This window comes from Cryptomeria japonica, chromosome 5 (assembly GCF_030272615.1).
Source record: "Cryptomeria japonica chromosome 5, Sugi_1.0, whole genome shotgun sequence".
Classification (NCBI taxonomy): domain Eukaryota; kingdom Viridiplantae; phylum Streptophyta; class Pinopsida; order Cupressales; family Cupressaceae; genus Cryptomeria; species Cryptomeria japonica.
Window position 1 is genome coordinate 705928921 of NC_081409.1, and position 19167 is coordinate 705948087.

Sequence of the window (19167 nt, forward strand, 5' to 3'; positions counted from 1 at the left end):
ACGACCCACAGTCAAGATCGATTGTGTCCAAGGAGGGAAACACTTTGGCTTACCTTTCAGAGGAGGCTATAAGTGAGGCTCTCCATCTTCCGGAGCACAGAGATATGATTTACAAAAGCTTAGAAGGAGCCAGGTCCATGTACGAAGATGATCCAGACACTTGCTTGAGCATCATCAACAAGAATTGGTTACTCAAGAGTCGTCCTCGCCTGAGCAAGATTCCAAACACACCACATAGGATCGACTTCCAGGAGGAGTATAGAGATTTGATAACCTTGCTCAACCGAGTCACAGGAGCTCCTCAAGCCTTCTATTTTGAGAAGTGGATGTTCTACTTCATCCAAGTAATAGTTCAGGGAAAAGGAACAATTCATTGGGCTAGAATGATTAGCCATTGCTTGGACGTGCAATTAAGAAGATTGAAGGCTACCAAGTCCTTCCACATGAGTTCATACATCATATATGCCTTGATCAGGAGTTTTGAATATGCAGGACTACCTCACAGAGGAGTGATTGGAAGAGGGCCCGAGGAAGTCAGAGTTTGTGATTCCTATGTTCATTTGCATCATCCACCGGGAAGTGACTACAAGTTAGTCAATGATACCTTCATGATGAACATCACCAGGACATTGCAAGGCGGGATTCACAATCGGCTATCTCAAGACGCACAAGAGTTTGTAAAGAGGTATGGTGCTTGGTTCATCCAATTTCAGAAATTTACATACATTAGAGTTCATGGATGTCCTTCACCTCCCTACATGTTGCCGAGATATCCGACAGACAGAATAGTGTTACTTGAGGTGACTAGACAATTGGCAGCTTATGCGAAGGCATTCAGACACCGGCATGGAAATGGAATTCCTGTGCCTATCATACTAGGAAATTCAGTTGAGGTATGTCCTAATGTTCTAGCCATGGATGATGCAGAGAGGGAGTTGGCCTTATATTCATTTTCATTCTTTGCCTTAAGAGAGAGTTTTGATCCTTATGGGTATATAGAGGAGACAGTCGGTAGAAAATACAAACATGAATCTCAGGTAGAAGATTTTTGGATGAATCTCTCAAATGATTTTGAAGTAAAAAGAAAGATGCATTCCAGATTGCCTTTAGATTTCATCAGGAAATGCAAAATTTACAGAGTGGCCGATCAAGCTCAGGACAGTGGCAGACATCTCCAATCATCTTATGACCTAGAAAACAAAGCAGTGAGGATAGATTGGAACGAACCTGAGGTTTTGGATCTAGATGCTTTGATGGCTCCAGTTTTGTCTTGTACTCGTAGATGGGTTGATGTGCAACATCAAAAGTTGAGAGAACAGAACATATCTATGACTTTTACTTTGGAAGAAAGGCCAGGGGAAGGAGGAACCAGTGTAAGTGAAGGCAATCCTCATCCCAGAAACACAAGTGAAGGTAACCTTCGAAGCACAAGTGAAGGTAATCCCCATCCTAGAGACTCAAAGAGGAAAGAGAGACCTGAGAAAAGAGAATCCTCCAAGAAGAAGCAAGAAGCCAATCGAGATCGTTCATCCGGCACATCTTCTCGACAAGAGAAGAGGACACTTGAAGTCGAGGAATCTATGGAATCAATGGTACAGAACGACAAACATGAAGAAGGACAGGCACCTCAACGTTCATCAAGTCGATCTCTCCAAGTCAATGAGCTACATGAAGACAAGAATGATGACGAAGTGACATCTCCCCTCCGAGAAGAAGAGACATTGCCTAAAGAAATACAAGTTAGGGAGACGAGGTCTGCCATTCCAGATTGGTTGAAGGAGAGACTAACAAGGGTGATTGTGATTGAGGACGAAGATAATGTGATTGATTTAGAAAGCCTTGTTGGAAATTCTCAGGAAGTGACAGAAAAGAGGAAGGCCACTAAGATGTCCAAAATGATTAGAGATGAGACAGGATCCAGGAAGTTGTAGATAGCTACACCAGCGGTGGACAAGTATGAAGGTGAAATCCTCGCAGAAGAATATGATGTAGAAACATTTGAGCTTGGTCCACTCACTGCTGAGCAAACGTTGGATGAGGCAACCGATTTGTTTGAAGCACTAAAAGATAAGCTTAGGGAAGAAATGGAGAAAAATAGAAAGCTTGAGAGAGAGGTCAGTGCATGGAGAGGCTACTTTAGCCATCTCAATCAGCCTTTGGGGCGTCAGGATCCAGCAATATCTCCTGTGCAGGCACTTCCCATTGAATCAGTTGGTGAGGCAGAAAGAGTCAAGAGTTTGGTCCAGCTTATGAGCTCTTGGATTGACAAATCCCATACAGCTGCTGTTGAATTTGCAACAAGAATGATGCAGACCATCCACCGAGCTATCCAGGTTCTTGAGATCATCCACAACCTAATGATAACTGTAGCTGCTTTTGCTCATACTAGAGATGTTATCATTCCTGTCCTGCAAGTAATCAGACAAACATCAAGGAAGATCCTAGCACAAGAGAAGATAATGGATGGAGGATCCCATAGTTTACTCCAATGGTCAACTTTACTCCAGATGAAGGAAGTTCTTTTTGAGGACATCAGTAACAAATGCAATCAAGTTGAGGAGATCGTCCATCCTATCCAGGATAAGGTGTTTGAAGTGTTGTGTACTATTCTCGGCAGGAGGATCGAGGTTGAGACAGATGTGGATCTTCAAGAATTAGAAGAAAGAGTCAAGGTCATCTTTTGCAAAGATGAGAATGTTATCACAGATGAGCAACGGGATCAAATGTTTGCTACCATGCTCTTGATTGAGAAGATCAAAGAACTTGAACCTGGATGGGATGCGGCTCTTCTCAAGGCTTTCGATCAGGTCATCCACTTGGAGGAACGAATGAGGAATCTTCTCGAGATTCCAATTGTTGAGATTGAAGGAATCGTGTCTAGATTCATTGCATATGCTAAGAAAGAGCATTGGAAAGGGAATAAGGTTCTAGAAGAGAGGTTGTTATAGATGACATGGCACCTTAATTATCATTGGTCTATGTTTCCTAGATTTTTGTGCCAATTAAATATTTGGCTATGCATTTAATATTGTTCAATAAAAAGGGGAACTTTTGTAATAAAACCCTAATTAGGGTTTAGGTGTCAGAATCTCAACCGTTGATCTTCTTTTGATTTGGGCCGTTCATTGTAATTGAGGATGCTATATATACCTGTTGACGTGTATTTTGTACACAGCCTAACACAGAATAAAATACCCAAGGGTACCTTATCCTCTCTTGAATAAAGTTTTCGAATGCTGAAGATATCGCGAAAAGGATCAATCGGAGAAACTTCAAGGTTCTTGTATATAGGATCTCTACGTGTGGATAAGCTCTCTGTGGTATGATGTGATTTGCTGGAATCACAAGGGGACTTACATTTGATGATTGAACTTCTGATTTGCCTTTGAATATTGCTGGAACATAGGATCTTACTGCCTTAGATTTGAAAAATGGAAAAAAGATGAGGGCGAAGAGAGGATCTAATCCTAATACTAAGAATGTAGGAGCAATGATTGATCTTTGATGAAACTCTAACTAGGTCTTGTTTTGACATCGCAGGACCATCTCCACAAGGCTAGTGCGATCTTCGAAGGGAAGCTTTATGATGTTCAAATCATCACTGCAGGCATAGACACCATCAGGTTGATGCATATCAATGAAGAAGCGACAATTGAAGTTAAGCTTAAGCTGAACGATTCCAGTTGACTACACAAGGCAAGTTTGCAATCAACAAACTGCTAGTAGTATGGATATGCGAATTTCACCATCAATCAAGCATATTTCTTCCACTCATCTAATAACATGAAATCAAATATGAGAAGTATAAAGACCATGCAAATTGTCGAATCGACCCATAAATTTCACCATTTCTTCAATGAAGTTACAAGTCTTTTACAACAACATCTTGGCAACAATCTTTGCCTTCTCTCTCTACTCTACTCTAATTACTATTCTATCAACTAGCTAACTACTCTCTATTTGTCTTCTAACCGCTTTCCAACTCCTTTCTAACTGCCTTTACAAAATGAAATGCCAGGGCTTATATAGTGCCCTCAATACAATTCGATGGCTTAGATCAATTCGAGATCAATGGCCAAGATTCAACAATGAAAACCCTAATTAGGGTTTGTTACAACCATTACATAACATTTAATGCTTGACCAATGATAAAATTGTATTGCTTGGACACATGTCCTCTCTAGAAAAATCGACCAATGGATAGCCGGGGTAGGTACATCGGAGTTTGTGCCACCTTGCATGAGTTAGGTACATTGAATCTGGACATGTTGAGGTGGACCACACTAACTGGAGAAGTGATGACTAGGATGCCACCTCGTTTGACACTTGTAACTTGGTAAATATTCAACTTGATGTTGTTGAGAAGCTAGCTTTAATTAATTCTTCTGGAACTATCTGCTTCTTCAACGAACCCTTGCTCTGACTTCTTGTGTCCTTGATTTGCAGGATGATGATGTACCTCGCCTTGGAATGCTAGACTGGAGGAGGCCACCCTTGTCCTTTCTTGATCATCCTTGAGGAGACCGTCCTTGATCTGGCTTGATTTTCCTTGAGGAGAACCTTCCGACTTGTAGATCCTTCGAGCTTGGGAGTCGCCATCTTGATACCTACACAACATTTCAAAATTAGTAATATATCTTGAAATCTAAAAATTAAACTTTAAAAGGAAGATTCAAGATTTTAATTAGGAAACTTCATGATAAATCTTGAGTTATCATTTCCTAATTAACCATGCAATACTTAGACTTTTCTAAAAAATGTCTAAAAAAATCAAACCTTGAATAAGGGTGTCAAAATGATTTTGCCATACCTCTTCTTGAGAATTAACTCTAAGAAATGATGTAAAAATAGATGAATTTTGCTAGGCAAAGTGTAGATCAAAGCTCTCCCTTGGATACAATGCACCTCCTTTAGCTTGGAAAAGAACTCCACCTTCCTCTTCAAAAATCTGGAAATTCGCCTTCAAATACCTTCAAAACATCTAGAATTTATCCTCCAATCTAGCAAGAAATACACCTCTCCAATAGCCTTCAAGGTGAATTTCGCCTTCCTTAAATTGCTCTTCAAGTTCGCATGAGAGATAATGCAAGAATGATTTGAATTGTGAAAAAAAAAACACCTCCAATATATAGAGCGCTCACCTTCCACTTACCCATGAGGCCGACCTTGCAAGTAAAGGCAAAAAATAAATAAAATTAAAAAAGGAAGAGGCCGACTTGATAAAATGAATAAAAATAATACCTCAAGCGCTTCATCTTTTAATTTTAATTTAATAAAAATTAATTTTAAATGCCTTTATAATTAAAAATTTCGATTTTAAGGTTCAAACATTAATTTATTAAATGCCATGCGCCTTTATTAAATGCCAATTTAATTGAAATTTTTAAAAATATTTTGAAGTTTTTAACGAATTTGGCATCTAATGCGATTTGCTAAAATAAGGCAAAAAATAACGAATGTTGATAACTTCGCTCTGGTCCCTTGGAGAGGGACAGGAGCGCTTTTGCCAATTGTCATCGAAATTTGTGGTCCTTGCAACTCCATTCCACCCCGAAGCACTTTAAGTATCATTCCAAACTTGTGCTTTGGCCTAGATTCGTCCAAACTTGGCGAGAAGGACTGGATATTAGGTTTTTCGCCCTGGTCCCTTGGAGAGGGACAGGAGCTATTTTGCAAATCCAAGCTTATCCGTCCTTTGTTAGCCTTCCAAATTATATTCAATGGATAAATCATGTTTTCCTTGGTCTCTTCAAATCATAAAATTGTCTTGATCCTGCAAGAACAGTGCAAATTTGAAATTCAAGCTCCGGTCCTTCAGTGAGGGACGGGAGCACTTTTGCAATTACAAGCCAATTCGTCCTTTGCTAGCTTCGAAAATTATCTTCAACGGATCGATTGTGTCTTCCTCCACCCACCTCAAACGCGAAACTTGCTTTCCTTTTGCCAAAAACTTGCCTTGAGGGAAAATCGCTCTGGTCCCTTGGAGAGGGACAAGAGCGCCCTTTGAAAATAGCCCTGGTCCCTGGGTGAGGGACAGGAGCGAACTTGTCATTTAGGTTGGTTTTCTCCTTTGTGGCCCACTTAAATTATATTCAACGGACAGAGCACACTCCCCTTGGCCTCTTCCAATCGCAAAATTATTTAAGTCTTGTGAGGATAATGCAAATTTGAGATTCAAGCTTCGGTCCTTCAGTGAGGGACAGGAGCGAATTTTGCTCTCTAGGCCAAATCGTTACAATTTTCATCAAAAAATGTCTTGGCTAAGGAAGATATCATCTTACTTCATGCTATGAATAAAAGTTAATGTCCAAAAAAGGTTTAAAATTGTGCATATAAAGAAAAGCGCTCTGGTCCTTCAGTGAGGGACAGGAGCGAATTTGACCTTCTAGGCAAAAACTTCATCATTTCATTGTTTTTGATCAAGTCTGGATGCTCTATCATGCTCATTTCGTCCTTCACCATGCTTTTGATGTCTCAATTTAACCAAACAAGGCCAGGAATGGCTCAAATAAGTATTTTCGCCCTGGTCCCTTGGTGAGGGACAGGAGCGCTTTGCCTTGGTCCCTTGGAGAGGGACAGGAGCGAAATTCACTCTGGATCCTCAGTGAAGGACAGGAGCGAAATTTGACTTTTTGAACCCTCTATCAGGTTAATTTTTATGGAATATAACATTTAAGTATAAGTGCTTATACTTTAAGTTATATTCCATATATACTTTCAGGATGTTTGAGAGTGGTTTCAGACCTCCAGGAGTTATATTGCAAAATCTAGTTTTTTGAGGTTTTTCAGTTTCCAGACTTAGTCAAATTTCAGGATCAGGACATTCCAGACTTAGCCAAATTTCAGGATCAGGACTTCAGACTTAGCCAAATTTCAGGACATTCTAGACTTAGCCAAATTTCAGGACATTCCAGACTTAGCCAAATTTCAGGATCAGGACCTCACTCAAGCCGGACTTGCTTATCCATGTGATCCCTCGGGCGACACTCAAAATGCAAAGGCTAACTGACAAAACCCTAAAAAACCTAAAAAACAAACCCTAAAAAGCAAAAAAGCAAGGGTCCCCATTTGCAATGGGGCGATGTGTGAAAACATTACAACAATACCCTCACTCATTTTCATTTTGTCATTAGAAACAGTTAGCAATAAGAAATAGTTAGAAGTCTAGAGCTTTTGGAGAGAAGAAAGTTATTTTGTAGCAAGATTGAGCTTTGAAGAAAGAATTTCAAGCAATTGTTGTCTATTTTGGCTTTGAGATCAATAAAATATTGAAGTTATGGTGTTTTATTGCAATTCTCGTGGCTATCTTCATGGTTGTTTACTTTCTTGAATCATTCTCAGTCGAAGTAGTATTTAAGTTTGAAGGACTAAGTGTTGGGCTTGATCTTTGGTGAGATTCACGTTCCAAACCACTAGCTTCTTACTGATTGTAGGAACGCCTTGTGTGGTCAACTGGAGAGACTTGAATTACTTAAACCTTCAATCGTCATTGAACTTTGGATATGTGCCTTTGTGGTAGTGTCTATGATCCTTGATGAATTGAAAGATCATTTGTTACCTTAGAAGAGCGCATCAATTTCAGTTGAGTTGTTATTTCATGGCAATATTGAAATTGGTAGAATCTTACCAAGTCTAGCCTACATTTAGTCATTCTTAGGATTAGATTAGAATTTATCTCTTGCAAACTCTACCTTTTGATCTTTTTTGAGAACTTGTTAGTTTAGAGAAATCTTGTTCTTGCAGTTCGGATGACGTAAGGCCCCTTGATGAAACAGCATTCACAACGACCACTGGTGCTTATCCACACGTAGAGACCCTACATAAAAGAACATTGGAGTCACCCTGATTGATCCTTTTTTGCGACATCTTCAGCAATCAGAGGCTTTATTCAAGAGAGGATAAGGTACCCTTGGGTATTTTATTCTGTGTATGATTGTGTACAAAATACACGTCAACATGATGCAAAGACGTCTAGCAATAAAAACTAGAAGCATTTAATTTAACATGTTTGTGACACTTAAATGCATGAAAATTTTTATAAAAAAATATTGTTATTTTAATTTTATATTATTTTATTTTCACTTTTACTTTTCAACTCCCACTCACTTTGAGTTTAACTAATTAATCAATTTTGTCTATCTCCATCATGAATTTAGTTAACTTCGTAATTATCTCAATCAATTTATCTCATCGAATCTTCTCATCAAATCTTCACCATTGATTGACATCAGATATTCAATAAAATAGTAGTATAATAATAGATTAGAAATACTATTATTAATTAATGAGGGATTGAAAGTGTCCCTACATAAAGTCTACTTTTTTCTCAACGATAAGGATAAGAATGAATATAAAATAAAAATATAATGATATGATAATATGATAATGTAGTCTTAATAGATTTTTTGCTTTGGTCAATAATTTAATAGAAATATATTAATATAATATTTTTTAAAGTGAATTAATGAACAATATGACATTGCTAGCGTACTTCACCTATATTCGTCTAAAGATAGGTATGCATCTAACTATTCTCAATTGGCCATAGGATTGAGTCAGGGAGTTGGGAAAGGATGATTCTATCTCGATTTCAGGGTTAGGTAGAAGGTAGGATTGGATTAGGGAGTTGGTTGGGAGGAGAGATAATTACCTCGGTCTATTCAATACTCCCTTTAGAAGGGGTTTATTTGGTCTTGCTGCATAGGTTCATTTTTTTGTGCATAGTTGCTTCCTCAATTTCATAAGTGCACCCATCCAACTCAAACAAGCAGATTCCAGAAAAAGCAAGATTAGGTATTGGTAGATTAGCTGGTTACCTCCTTCATAGAAGGAATTTCGGGTTCAATTCCCATCTAATCTCTAGGCATAGGGTAAACATAATTATAATATAATATTTAAGTTTTAAATTTTTAATATATAATATTTAATATTACCAATGTATTATATACATGATAATAATAAATATTTTAATTTTTATTATAGTTAATAATACTATAGTATTAATATTTTTAATATTTGTTTACATATATTTATTTTTTGATAGGTAAAGAGTGAGAGTCTATTGGGGTCCTCACCCATATGACAAAAAAGACTTTGATATAACTAAGAAGACAAAGTAGCAAAATAATGTTGTAGTTCAACCAATCTTGTATGAAAGAGATATGGAGACTTAATGCCCAAGAGACAACACTGTTTTAAAAACAAATAAAACATACAAGAGAGACAAAAGCTTTCCCAAAAATAATTCCACTAGCCCTCCAAGAGAGGGAGGAGTGGTGCAGGAGCACCCTAGGTTTAGTAGGTTCGAAATTAGCATGTTGGTTTTGTTTGATGTTCTTCCATGTAATAAGGTCATTTAAAACCATGTTATCTGTGTAGGAGTCTAAGTTAGGTCATTAGGTGAGTGGAAGTGTCTAGTTGTTATTAAAAGTGTCAATGTTGCAAATGTTGTAAAATTGCAAAACATGGAATATGAAGAGTCATAAGTTGTAAATGTGGGAAATTGAATGGTGGTAATTTGAAAGGTAGTTAGTGACTGTTGAGGATCTGTTGAGAAAGGTTTAAAAAGGTCTTGTATGGTCGAAAACAGGGTTTTTTTGATGTTTTGTAAAGATTGGAAGCAATTAAATTCTATTTTCCTGCACTTTCTGAATGTTTCTTTGCTTGATGGGTACAGATATGTATGGAATTTGTACGACCTGAATGTGGTATGGTTGGAAAGATAAATGAGTTGTCTTTCATTTGGTTTTGGTTTGGTTGAATTTCATTAAGTTTGGATAAAGTTATGGCAATTTTAGTGCAGACTGCCTGGAATTCTACCTAGGGTTACCAGTTTGGGAAAAAAAGGCATAACTCTTATTTCCACCGTTGGATTTTGATAAGAATTTGAGGAAAGGTCTGTAATAAGGTCCCTTTCAGTCTCACCGGAGTGATTCGCCTAATTCTTTGATTTGTGAAAGCTATAGGTAACTGTTCTTTTCTATTGCATGCATATTTGTCTAATTAAGTCTAATCAAGAAGTGGAACAGTCAAGTTTTGAAGCATTCCGTACAAAGTAACCTACCTTGGTTCTGAGATAAGTTGTATAAGGTCCAAATGGGTGTCTGAAACTATGTTTACATTTTTTATGTCGTGCCTGCACTGAAAATTATGGCCGAAAAACCCATTTTGCTGTCCTAATTAGGCCTAGTGGAGAAATAGGACAGTCAATGTTTTAGCCCTTCTCTCCAAAGTAACCCCTATCTATTTCAAGATATGTTGTCAAATGCCAAAAAGGGTATCCTAAATGGTGATCAGATTCTGGATTTGAGACTTGATTGGGAAATTATGCCTGAAAAACATTGTTTGCTATCTTACAAGGCCTAGTGTCAAATTGTGAAGAAAATCACTTCAAATAAGTGTTAAGATTTTGGCAAAGTGTTGTTTGAGTTGGTTAGAAGACAACCACCTTGCTCTGCATCAAATCCTACTTTGAAGGCTTGTTTGGGTTAGTTAGAAGTTGATTAGCTTTGCTCTGCATCAAGGAGCTGGATTAACCTCTTGTTGCAATCAACCTTCTTCCCAAAAGAGCCTCCATAGTCCACTGTAATCCATCACCATTTGACTCTCAAGCTTCCAACCTCAGCCTTCCTGATTCAGAATTTATTGCTCTTTGCTTCTTTACCACTGACACGGTGGTGATGGTCTCTTGAATCTCTAGAGGAGAACTCCCTACACAAACATACAAATCCTAAGTTGAAGGAAGCATTTAGGCAGGAGACTTTTACCTTCACAATTTGCATAATGTATGAGCTGTTGTCCTCGTATCCACCTTCATACAGGCATCCCTTGACAAATTGTTTGCAACCTCTTCCAGCAAAATTTTTCTTTCCATTCTCTCCAATCCAGACTTATGCCCATGCTTTCCTTTGGGCCCATAATTTGCTTTGAATTTATGGCTCTCTGAGAACTTTTTAAAATTATGTGCAAATTAATTGGTCCGTCTCTTCCTCCCTAATGTCCTGAAACAGCGAATTATCCTCTTCCAAAATCTAATTTTAACTTCAAAAAGGAAAATCATGTTAGTACTTTTCTGCTGGAAAAATGCTCATAGAATGGTGCAAGGGTTTAGAGATGTCAACACAAAGACAGATCATAGCATAGTTGTATTTTCCATAGTTGAAAAACTCGGACTCGGCAATGACTCAGCAAGCCCAAAATTTTTAAAAAATTTGGGACTCGCGAAAACTCGGGGAAAAACTTGGCAATAACTCAGCAACTTTATCGAACATTTGAAAATACATTTAAAAAAAAAAATTCTTCAAAAACGCACATTATTAGAAATCAGGATTATCATAAATTTTTATTATTTTTACAACATATATATTTAATTTAATTTACATATTTTTTAATATAAATTGCTCTTTTCATTTAATCTCAATTCTTTTCAATAGATTGTTCTTTATATATAAATGTAAAATACACCAATATATTAATTTTTTTTACATTGCTCACTATTATTAAAAAGAATATATATTGTTCATTGTTGTATAACTATATTTGATATCGCAATGTTTCTGGGCATTAAACTTGTTTTATAACTGTATTAATAAAATTTTGTTTGAAATATACTGAAAATCGGTCATCATTGTAAACTGTATTAATAAATTTTTGTTTGAAATATACTGAAAATCGATTAAAACCTGAAAACTTTGTGTGTCAGGCTTTTTCTTCCTGTTATCGCGCCCTATTCGCGTCGCTGGTGTCGCAAATACACCTCGTCGCGGCGGCAAAAGACAAAATACGTAAAAATGAAGGTTTCCGACGAATTAAAACTTTTTTTTTACTGCTGAGTTTTTCTGCAATTTGCAGTGATTTTTTGGTGATTTTTTAGGCTTTAAATCACTGTGTTTTTTAAAAACTCGTTGCCGAGTTTACCTGTGAGTGACTTGCAGCCAACTAGGGCTCACGACTACTCATGAGTCTGTGAAAAACCTGCAGAGTTTTTCATCTACGGTATTTTCCATCATCTTGCTTGTGTTGAAATGCCTGAAGGAGCTCCCATTGCTGCCAAAGGTTTATTCTAGTTCGGTGTCTTTCACACTAATACTGCTAGCTGTATGTTGCATTCTTTGCTTAGCTCAAGTCCTTTATGCCATAAATGATAAAGCAGATGCTTGAATGCAATTATTACTCATGACTGCTAGAATTTAAGAGCAGAACTAGACAATAAGCAGATAGCAACTTGACTGGTGCATTAGTCATAGTGTTTTTGTGACCTCCACGTGTAATTTATTTTAACATATTTCATTCTTTTGAGAGAATGATCTTAAGTTAGTCAACTGCCTGGTCATCTCAAATAAATGAGTTAGGTAATATTATTACAAGATCTTGGCAAACATCGGTGGCAAAATAATATGCAAGAAGTAAAGAAAATTGAATCACGGCAGGGGAGTGTGATTCCCTTTTTCACTGCATGGAGTTTCTGGTTTGAAAGTTCTAAAAAAATACTCCTCAAAAGGGAAGCAAAAGATGGAATATCTGCACTTTATTGTGAGTTTTCAGATTTGTTACAGCTGTTTGCATAGAGTGGATCTACACCTTTTATTTCAGATCTACAGTTGCCTAGGCTCTGATCTGCATGTTTTTTTGCATTTTTTGCATTTTCAGAGGTGTATGACTTGTGAGGATTTGTTGCTTCCAGAATGCATGTGATAGTGATATGGTACATGTGGAAAAGATTTGAAACCAGCAACATGTTTGTCTTTAAGGGAGACATCATGTAAATCCAATTTTTTGAGGGCCCATGAAAGGTTTGCGTGGCATGTGATGGGAGCTTGAGGGCACCTGGTGTAGAGGTGTGCTTGGAAGGCCAGCAGTGCAACTTTAAAAAAATTCAAATATTCTTCAAATAGTGTGCAGGTTGTTTGAGGTTTGGGCCATCGTGAAGTTTTGTTTGCAGAGTTTTTGCTATTGGAACTGCACATTTGAGTTTGAAGCCCTGTGGAAGCAGTGGATTTTTTTTATTTTGTTTTGCAAGTCAAGTGTTTGGGTTGTGTTTGAAGTTGCAAATGCTCAGGTGGTGATATTGCTGATTTGCAGGCAGCGAGCAAGGTTTGAGGTGCAGGGCTGCATGGGAGTCAGGGACAGGAGGACTTGGCTATGGAGGGTGGCAGTATTTTGCAGAGATCTTTGCATATTCCATTCCTAAGTTTTTTCAGGATGCTTTGGTTGGCTGAGGAAGGTGTTGCAAAGAAGCCCAGCCATAAAATGTAGTAATAGAAATCCCAAAGTGTAGCATTATGATATTTCAACAAATGTTTTATTAAAACTACCTTCCCAGACAAAATCTTCCCTTTCCTGTTTTTTATTAAATCATTATTTATTCCTTTTAAAGTGAACCCCACTTTATTTTGCTAGTGGTCATATGATTGAAAACTGCTGGAGATTCCAAATCATCTGAATAGATCCAACAGCTTATTTTGCTTTCCAAAGATCTACTTGGAGACCAAACTTGCATAGGTCATGATTTGTGCGGACTTCTTTATTTACAATTTTTTTTTTAAATTTCATATATTTCCACACTCTTCACAGTCGTGTGAGTAGAAATTCAGTTTCAGTGGCTTCAGTTGCAAATTTTCAGCTATTTTTGCTGAGTTGCATTTTTGCATTTATAGTGTCCATTTCTTGCCAAGTTTGCCGCCTTTTCAGTTTTTTGCAGTTGTCTGGTTTGTTTTAGCAAGTGGATATTCTTGCTAATGTGAAACAACAACAAACCAAATACAATTTTTGCTCTGCACTCTCTCTCTCTCTGAATCATAGTGTTAAGAGGAGCAATGAAGCCCTCCAGTTCTCATGAACCTTTTGTGGTATATGTATCACTCGGAGATTTGACACGATGACAGATGAATGAAGTGTTGATACTTGTCTGCATCATCAGGCAACTTATATGGCGTATCTTAATGGACAGGAATTTTTGGGAATTGAAGGATTTAAATAAGTGTATGGACAATCTTCAGTCACAGAGAAACAATGTTCTCTCATCAAGTGAAAATTTTTACTACAAACCAAGGATTTTCTTGCTGCACTTTGAGTTGAAGATCTCCTCAAATTTCTGGTTCAACAAATCAGAATTCTCAACATTGAGAAACAGCTGAGCAGAATGGACAACTGCTTACTCTTGTTCATCCTATTGAGTTCTATTGAGTTTTATATCAAATTATGGGTTTGCCCTTGATGATATTCTAGTACTCTGTACTGGAAACATTTCAGTGGTTGATGATAACAATAGACTCTCATGCTGCTGCAAACAGTCATGACTAGTATTATGTGTGAATCCTCTAGGCTCTTCTTGCCTAGATTTTATTTTGTAATTTCTTGGTTATTAGGGTCTTTGGACAAAATGGACAAATGTCAACTCTCGTGCGTTCTGTTGAGATACAATTCCTATTACACTCATGACTATTATTGTGAGCAAATCGTCTAGGTAGTTCTTGCCTAAATTTTATGTTGCAGTTTCATGATTATTAGGGTTTCTAGGCTTACCTTTCTTATTAGACATCTCTTATATTTACGTTGTTACTTTTTCTTTACTTTTTGTTAAGGATGTTTTTAGACTCTTATCTTTGTTTCGCATAGTTGGTTTGTAATGATACTTAAACTGTGAGGAAGAAAGCTGGCAAATGTCCCCAACAATATGAATCAGAGACAAAGCAATTACAATCCTTTAGATAGAAAGATGAGTTTCATAGGTGTCTCCACACTTGCATCTTTTAAAGGAAATTTCACATTTAAAGAATTGACTAATTGTAAAATACTATGGGTTAGGCAAATATTACGATTTTGATCAAAACACCACAATTAATTGTTGAATATGGTTATTGAAATTTTGACACATCCAATGAAATGGCAAGTGGATGAAGAATTGAGTTGTAAGAAGGCAGTAGAAGTGAAAAATGGTTTGGATGGAATTTTGCAGAGTGTGTTTTAGGAAGCCAAAAATATTTAACCAGCCAGCTTGAATGGTTCAGTGCCTCCGGAACACAAAACTAGTGCCTTATTTGGAATGTTTGCATGTAAGAATCAGAGATGCAGATTCTGATCTCTAAACTATTGGAAATAAGTAATCATTTGTGCGTGTCATGGTAGTAGATGACTTTACAGTATTAAAATAATATTGTAATATTGATATAATGGTCATTTTAGTCATTTTGATAGTATTTAGAAACTTCATTTATATCTTTCGTCTTTAGTTAGTTTTAGGAAGTTTCCTTTCTGTCTTTCGTGTTTCTATTCTCGATTGTTTCCGTTATGGAAATATTGTCCTGTGATTTTCTATATAAGGAGTATTCCTTTTCTTAATTAATAACAACATTGAATCATTTCATGGTATCAAAGCTTAGGTTCTTTTTTAGCGAATTCTTTTAGTAAAAAATTCATGGGTTTTCTGATTTTTTTCCACAAAAAATCATCGAAGGATTTTGCTTGAATTTTTCCATAAAAATCAGGGAGTTTTTTATTTTTGTTTACTACTCATGATGGCCGCGAGTGAAGATTTTGAATAGATTGAGGGGTTTTGTACGATTTTCTCCTCAAAAATCGTGGATGGGTTTTTTGATTTTTCTCCACAAAAAATCAGAGGGTTTTGTACTATTTTCTCTTGAAAAATCGTGATTTCTTTATTTGTTTTTTTGCACTATTTTTTCACACAAAAATCATGGGTTCTTTCTCTGTTGGAAGGTTTTCAGATTTTTTCCACAAAAAATCATAAAGGTTGTTGCTTTTTGGGTTTTTTGATTTTTTCCCAAAAAAGATCATGATGGGTTTTTTGAGAAGCTGATCTTGGTGTCTCTGGATAAAGGGAGGGACGGCTTTGTTACCCAACATCATGTTGGAAGGATTGTGGTATAAGGATTATGGTAAACTTGGTCATATCCAAAAGTTATGTAGAACCAGGGAGGGTCTTAGCAGATGGTTAATATTACAGAGCGTTCTGAGGAGAAGGGGGCAGCCTTCTTTGCATTCATGGCCAAATGACCTGTAGATTGTGTCACATCTTCTGCAGGGTAGTTAGTAGAATGACTATTAAGAGGGGGTATTAAAATAATATTGTAATATTGATATAATGGTCATCTCAGTCATTTAGTTAGTATTTAGATACTTCCATTTATGTCTTTCATTTTAAGTTAGTTTTAGGAAGTTTCCTTTCTGTCTTTCGTTTTCTATTCTCGATTGTTTCCATTATGGAAATATCGTTTTGTAATTTTCTTTTATAAGGAGTATTCCTCTCCTTAATTAATAACAAAATCAAATTATCATTTCATACAGTTGACCAATATTAACAGCAGTGTGATTGTAGCCATTGAAGCCTAAATATTTTGTTATTTAAGGATTGCCAACATTCCGGAGAACCTGTTTGCAAAACTATACAAGTGATTCTCTCTTAGTGTAAACCAGAAAATTTACAATGTAGATCTCAAGGATCTCTGGATGGTTTGGGATCTTGAAGAAGTCGTGGATGCCACAATAATAGAATAGATATTATTTATTTGCATCTCTGGCTGATCCGTTGAGGATGAGCAAATTCCATTTCCGATTCCTGTATTGTAACAGAGAAGGAAACTTGATAGAGAAGCATTTGTGCTATAAAAAATTTCAAATGATAACAATTGCATGAACGTCAAATGTTTGAAAGCTCTTTTTTTTCATGTGATTGTGAGCTGTGTGAATTTATGAGCTCTTTTTTTCACGTGATTGTGAGCTCTGTGAATTTATGCAAACAAATTTCTGACAGCAGAGTGCTATGTATGACATTGACAAACTTAACAAGTAAACGAATCTTTGTTTGTCTTTGCAAGGAACTATCTGTCTTTTCTTTGCATGAGTTAAATTGCAACTGGCTTGTGTAGATGTAAAATCAAATACAGTTTCATGCAAAATAAGTAAAAACAAATTGGACGGAGACAAAACTTTTTTTGTCTGATCATTAGATAAGAGTTCTGCTTAGTCCAGGTCCCAGTGCGTCCTGTTTAGTCTTTAAATTGAGAAAAATATATGTTTGAATATTGAAATAGCATTTTTATTTCGTACTGCTCCATTCCATCCACAGTTTCACAAATTGAAGTTACAATAAAGTTGATGTGTCAGATCATTTTCGGAGGTGCTTGTTCTTTTGTATTTTATAATGGAAGTGTTTGAACATGCAGAAAAGCACCACAGTGCATCAGATCAATGATGACTTTTTAGGTAGTATATAATGTCTCATTATCTCTGAATTGTGTAGGTATATGTGGATTATATGAACGGAAATTGAAGGAATTGAACCCTGCTATACAGAACATTACATATGATATCGAAGATATCTACAGCTTCATCGATGGTTTAGCAGATCTGAGTGCACTTGTGTATGTTATATAATATATCAGAGTTACATGTTGAAACTTTTATATGTTACAAGTATATTCCTGAATTTAATATGGTTCTTATACATGGAAAACCATTGGCTTTATAGGTTGGATCACTCACTACATGCTTATCTGCCAAATGATCGAAAGTGGATAAAACAGCAGCTTTTGAAGCACTTGAAGAAACTTGCTGTCAGTGATTGGAATAGCAGTAGAGTCAACGACTGGAATAAGTGGTAAATTGAATATGTACAAAGATAAGGTTCCATATGACTAAGAGAGTTGAGTTAGTATCTAGTTAATTGTAATCTTATTGGGGGAGTGTCATGAAATTCATTTACACTAGAGTTTCACATCCTTCAACTCTAGCCTTATTTCGGCAGTGTTCCGAGATGTGTTCAGATTTTGCTAGGTATTCTTCAGTATCAAAATTGCAGGCTCTGTAGTTAGTGTGTATGCTTGACGTGATAGCTAGTGTGCCTCTGTATGTAAACTAATAATTAGCTATTTGAGCTGAACCAAATCCTTAATGTGATGGAACATTGAAATTATATATTCAAACATTTGAAAAACAACATAATCACGAGTAAATACAAAGGTAGGCTCTCCAAAATTTGTTAACATTATACTTCGATAGTGGAGGAGTTAAAGGGTTTATGAAACTGTGAAGAAGATGTCGATGGTTTGTGTCTCTGTACCCATTCACATTATCTTTCTCAATTTAATGGTACAAAAAAATTGATCTGAAATGTATTGAGAATGGATTTTGGATTTTGGATTTTTTTCCTTTTTTCTTTGTAAGAGGTAATAGAGCAAAAGCATTGTGAGTTTGATTTTTAAGAAGTGTCGTGAGTAGTTTTTTTTTTGTCTTAGTGACTTTAATAGTTGTCAGTGTCACTGCTTCTAAAGCACAACAAAATTGATATATCTTGTTCCTTTCTATTTACTGAAATATAAGTAATACTTGCATTGACTCGTAAAAGATATGAAACTTTTTGAGTATGAGCTATAAAAAATAAAACTTTGGTTTCTTGATAAAAGTTGCATCATTTAACGTTAGGTTAAATGCATTCGCCACCTTTTCACATGATTGGGCAAGTAATGACAATTTATTTTGATTTTAATGTGTTTCACTTACATTGTGACTTCCTTCTTTTGTATTGTCATTGGGCATAAATATGGTCATGGGTTTTTGTTCGTTCCAAGTTCCAGGCAAAAATTATAATTAAGGTGCTAGAGTCTAATTCTCCAGGATGGAATTAAGTTTATCGGTCGTTGATGGGGAATGAACGATAACAAAAACACACATTTTGTGAAGTCGATTTTTTGATGTCATTTTTTTTTTCTTTATATGTTTCTTTTCTTTCTTCTTTTTATTATAAGTTTTTTCGATATTGAAGAAGAGTTGATCTAAGCACCCTCGAAAAGCTTACAGCATGGAGCCATAATATAGAACAATGAACCAAACCAAATCACAATAAATGGAATATGCTGGAAAATATGTAATTTCGAAAAATTCATATATAACATTTTGAATTTTAATGGATCAAATGTATGATAAATTTGATTTATTAGCTTATGAACTCTAATTGTACAAATGGATGATGGAATCATAAGAGACAATGTGGATCATTAGTGATATATGAACCTTTCAAACTTATTTAAGATGAAAATAACGTTGGAGTTTAAAATTGCAAGATAGGCAAAATTCTCAAATACCATACATGAAAGTGTCATTCTCATAAGTTGTGCATGCTTTGATTACAAATGACATATGGAACCTTAT

At 36.2% G+C, this 19167-nt stretch overlaps 1 protein-coding gene across 3 annotated transcripts in view; it reads left to right on the top strand.

Annotated features, from left to right (window-relative positions):
* Positions 1-18002, top strand: part of LOC131075049 (enhancer of rudimentary homolog) — a 61558-nt gene extending 43556 nt beyond the window's left edge. For all 3 annotated transcript variants that reach the window (XM_058011838.2, XM_058011837.2, XM_058011836.2), the window contains 2 exons: positions 17261-17381; positions 17489-18002. In XM_058011838.2, the coding sequence (XP_057867821.1) occupies positions 17261-17381; positions 17489-17621 (254 nt within the window). In that variant the 3' untranslated portion in view covers positions 17622-18002. The remainder of the gene's footprint in view (positions 1-17260; positions 17382-17488) is intronic.
* Positions 18003-19167: the final 1165 nt, after the last annotated feature.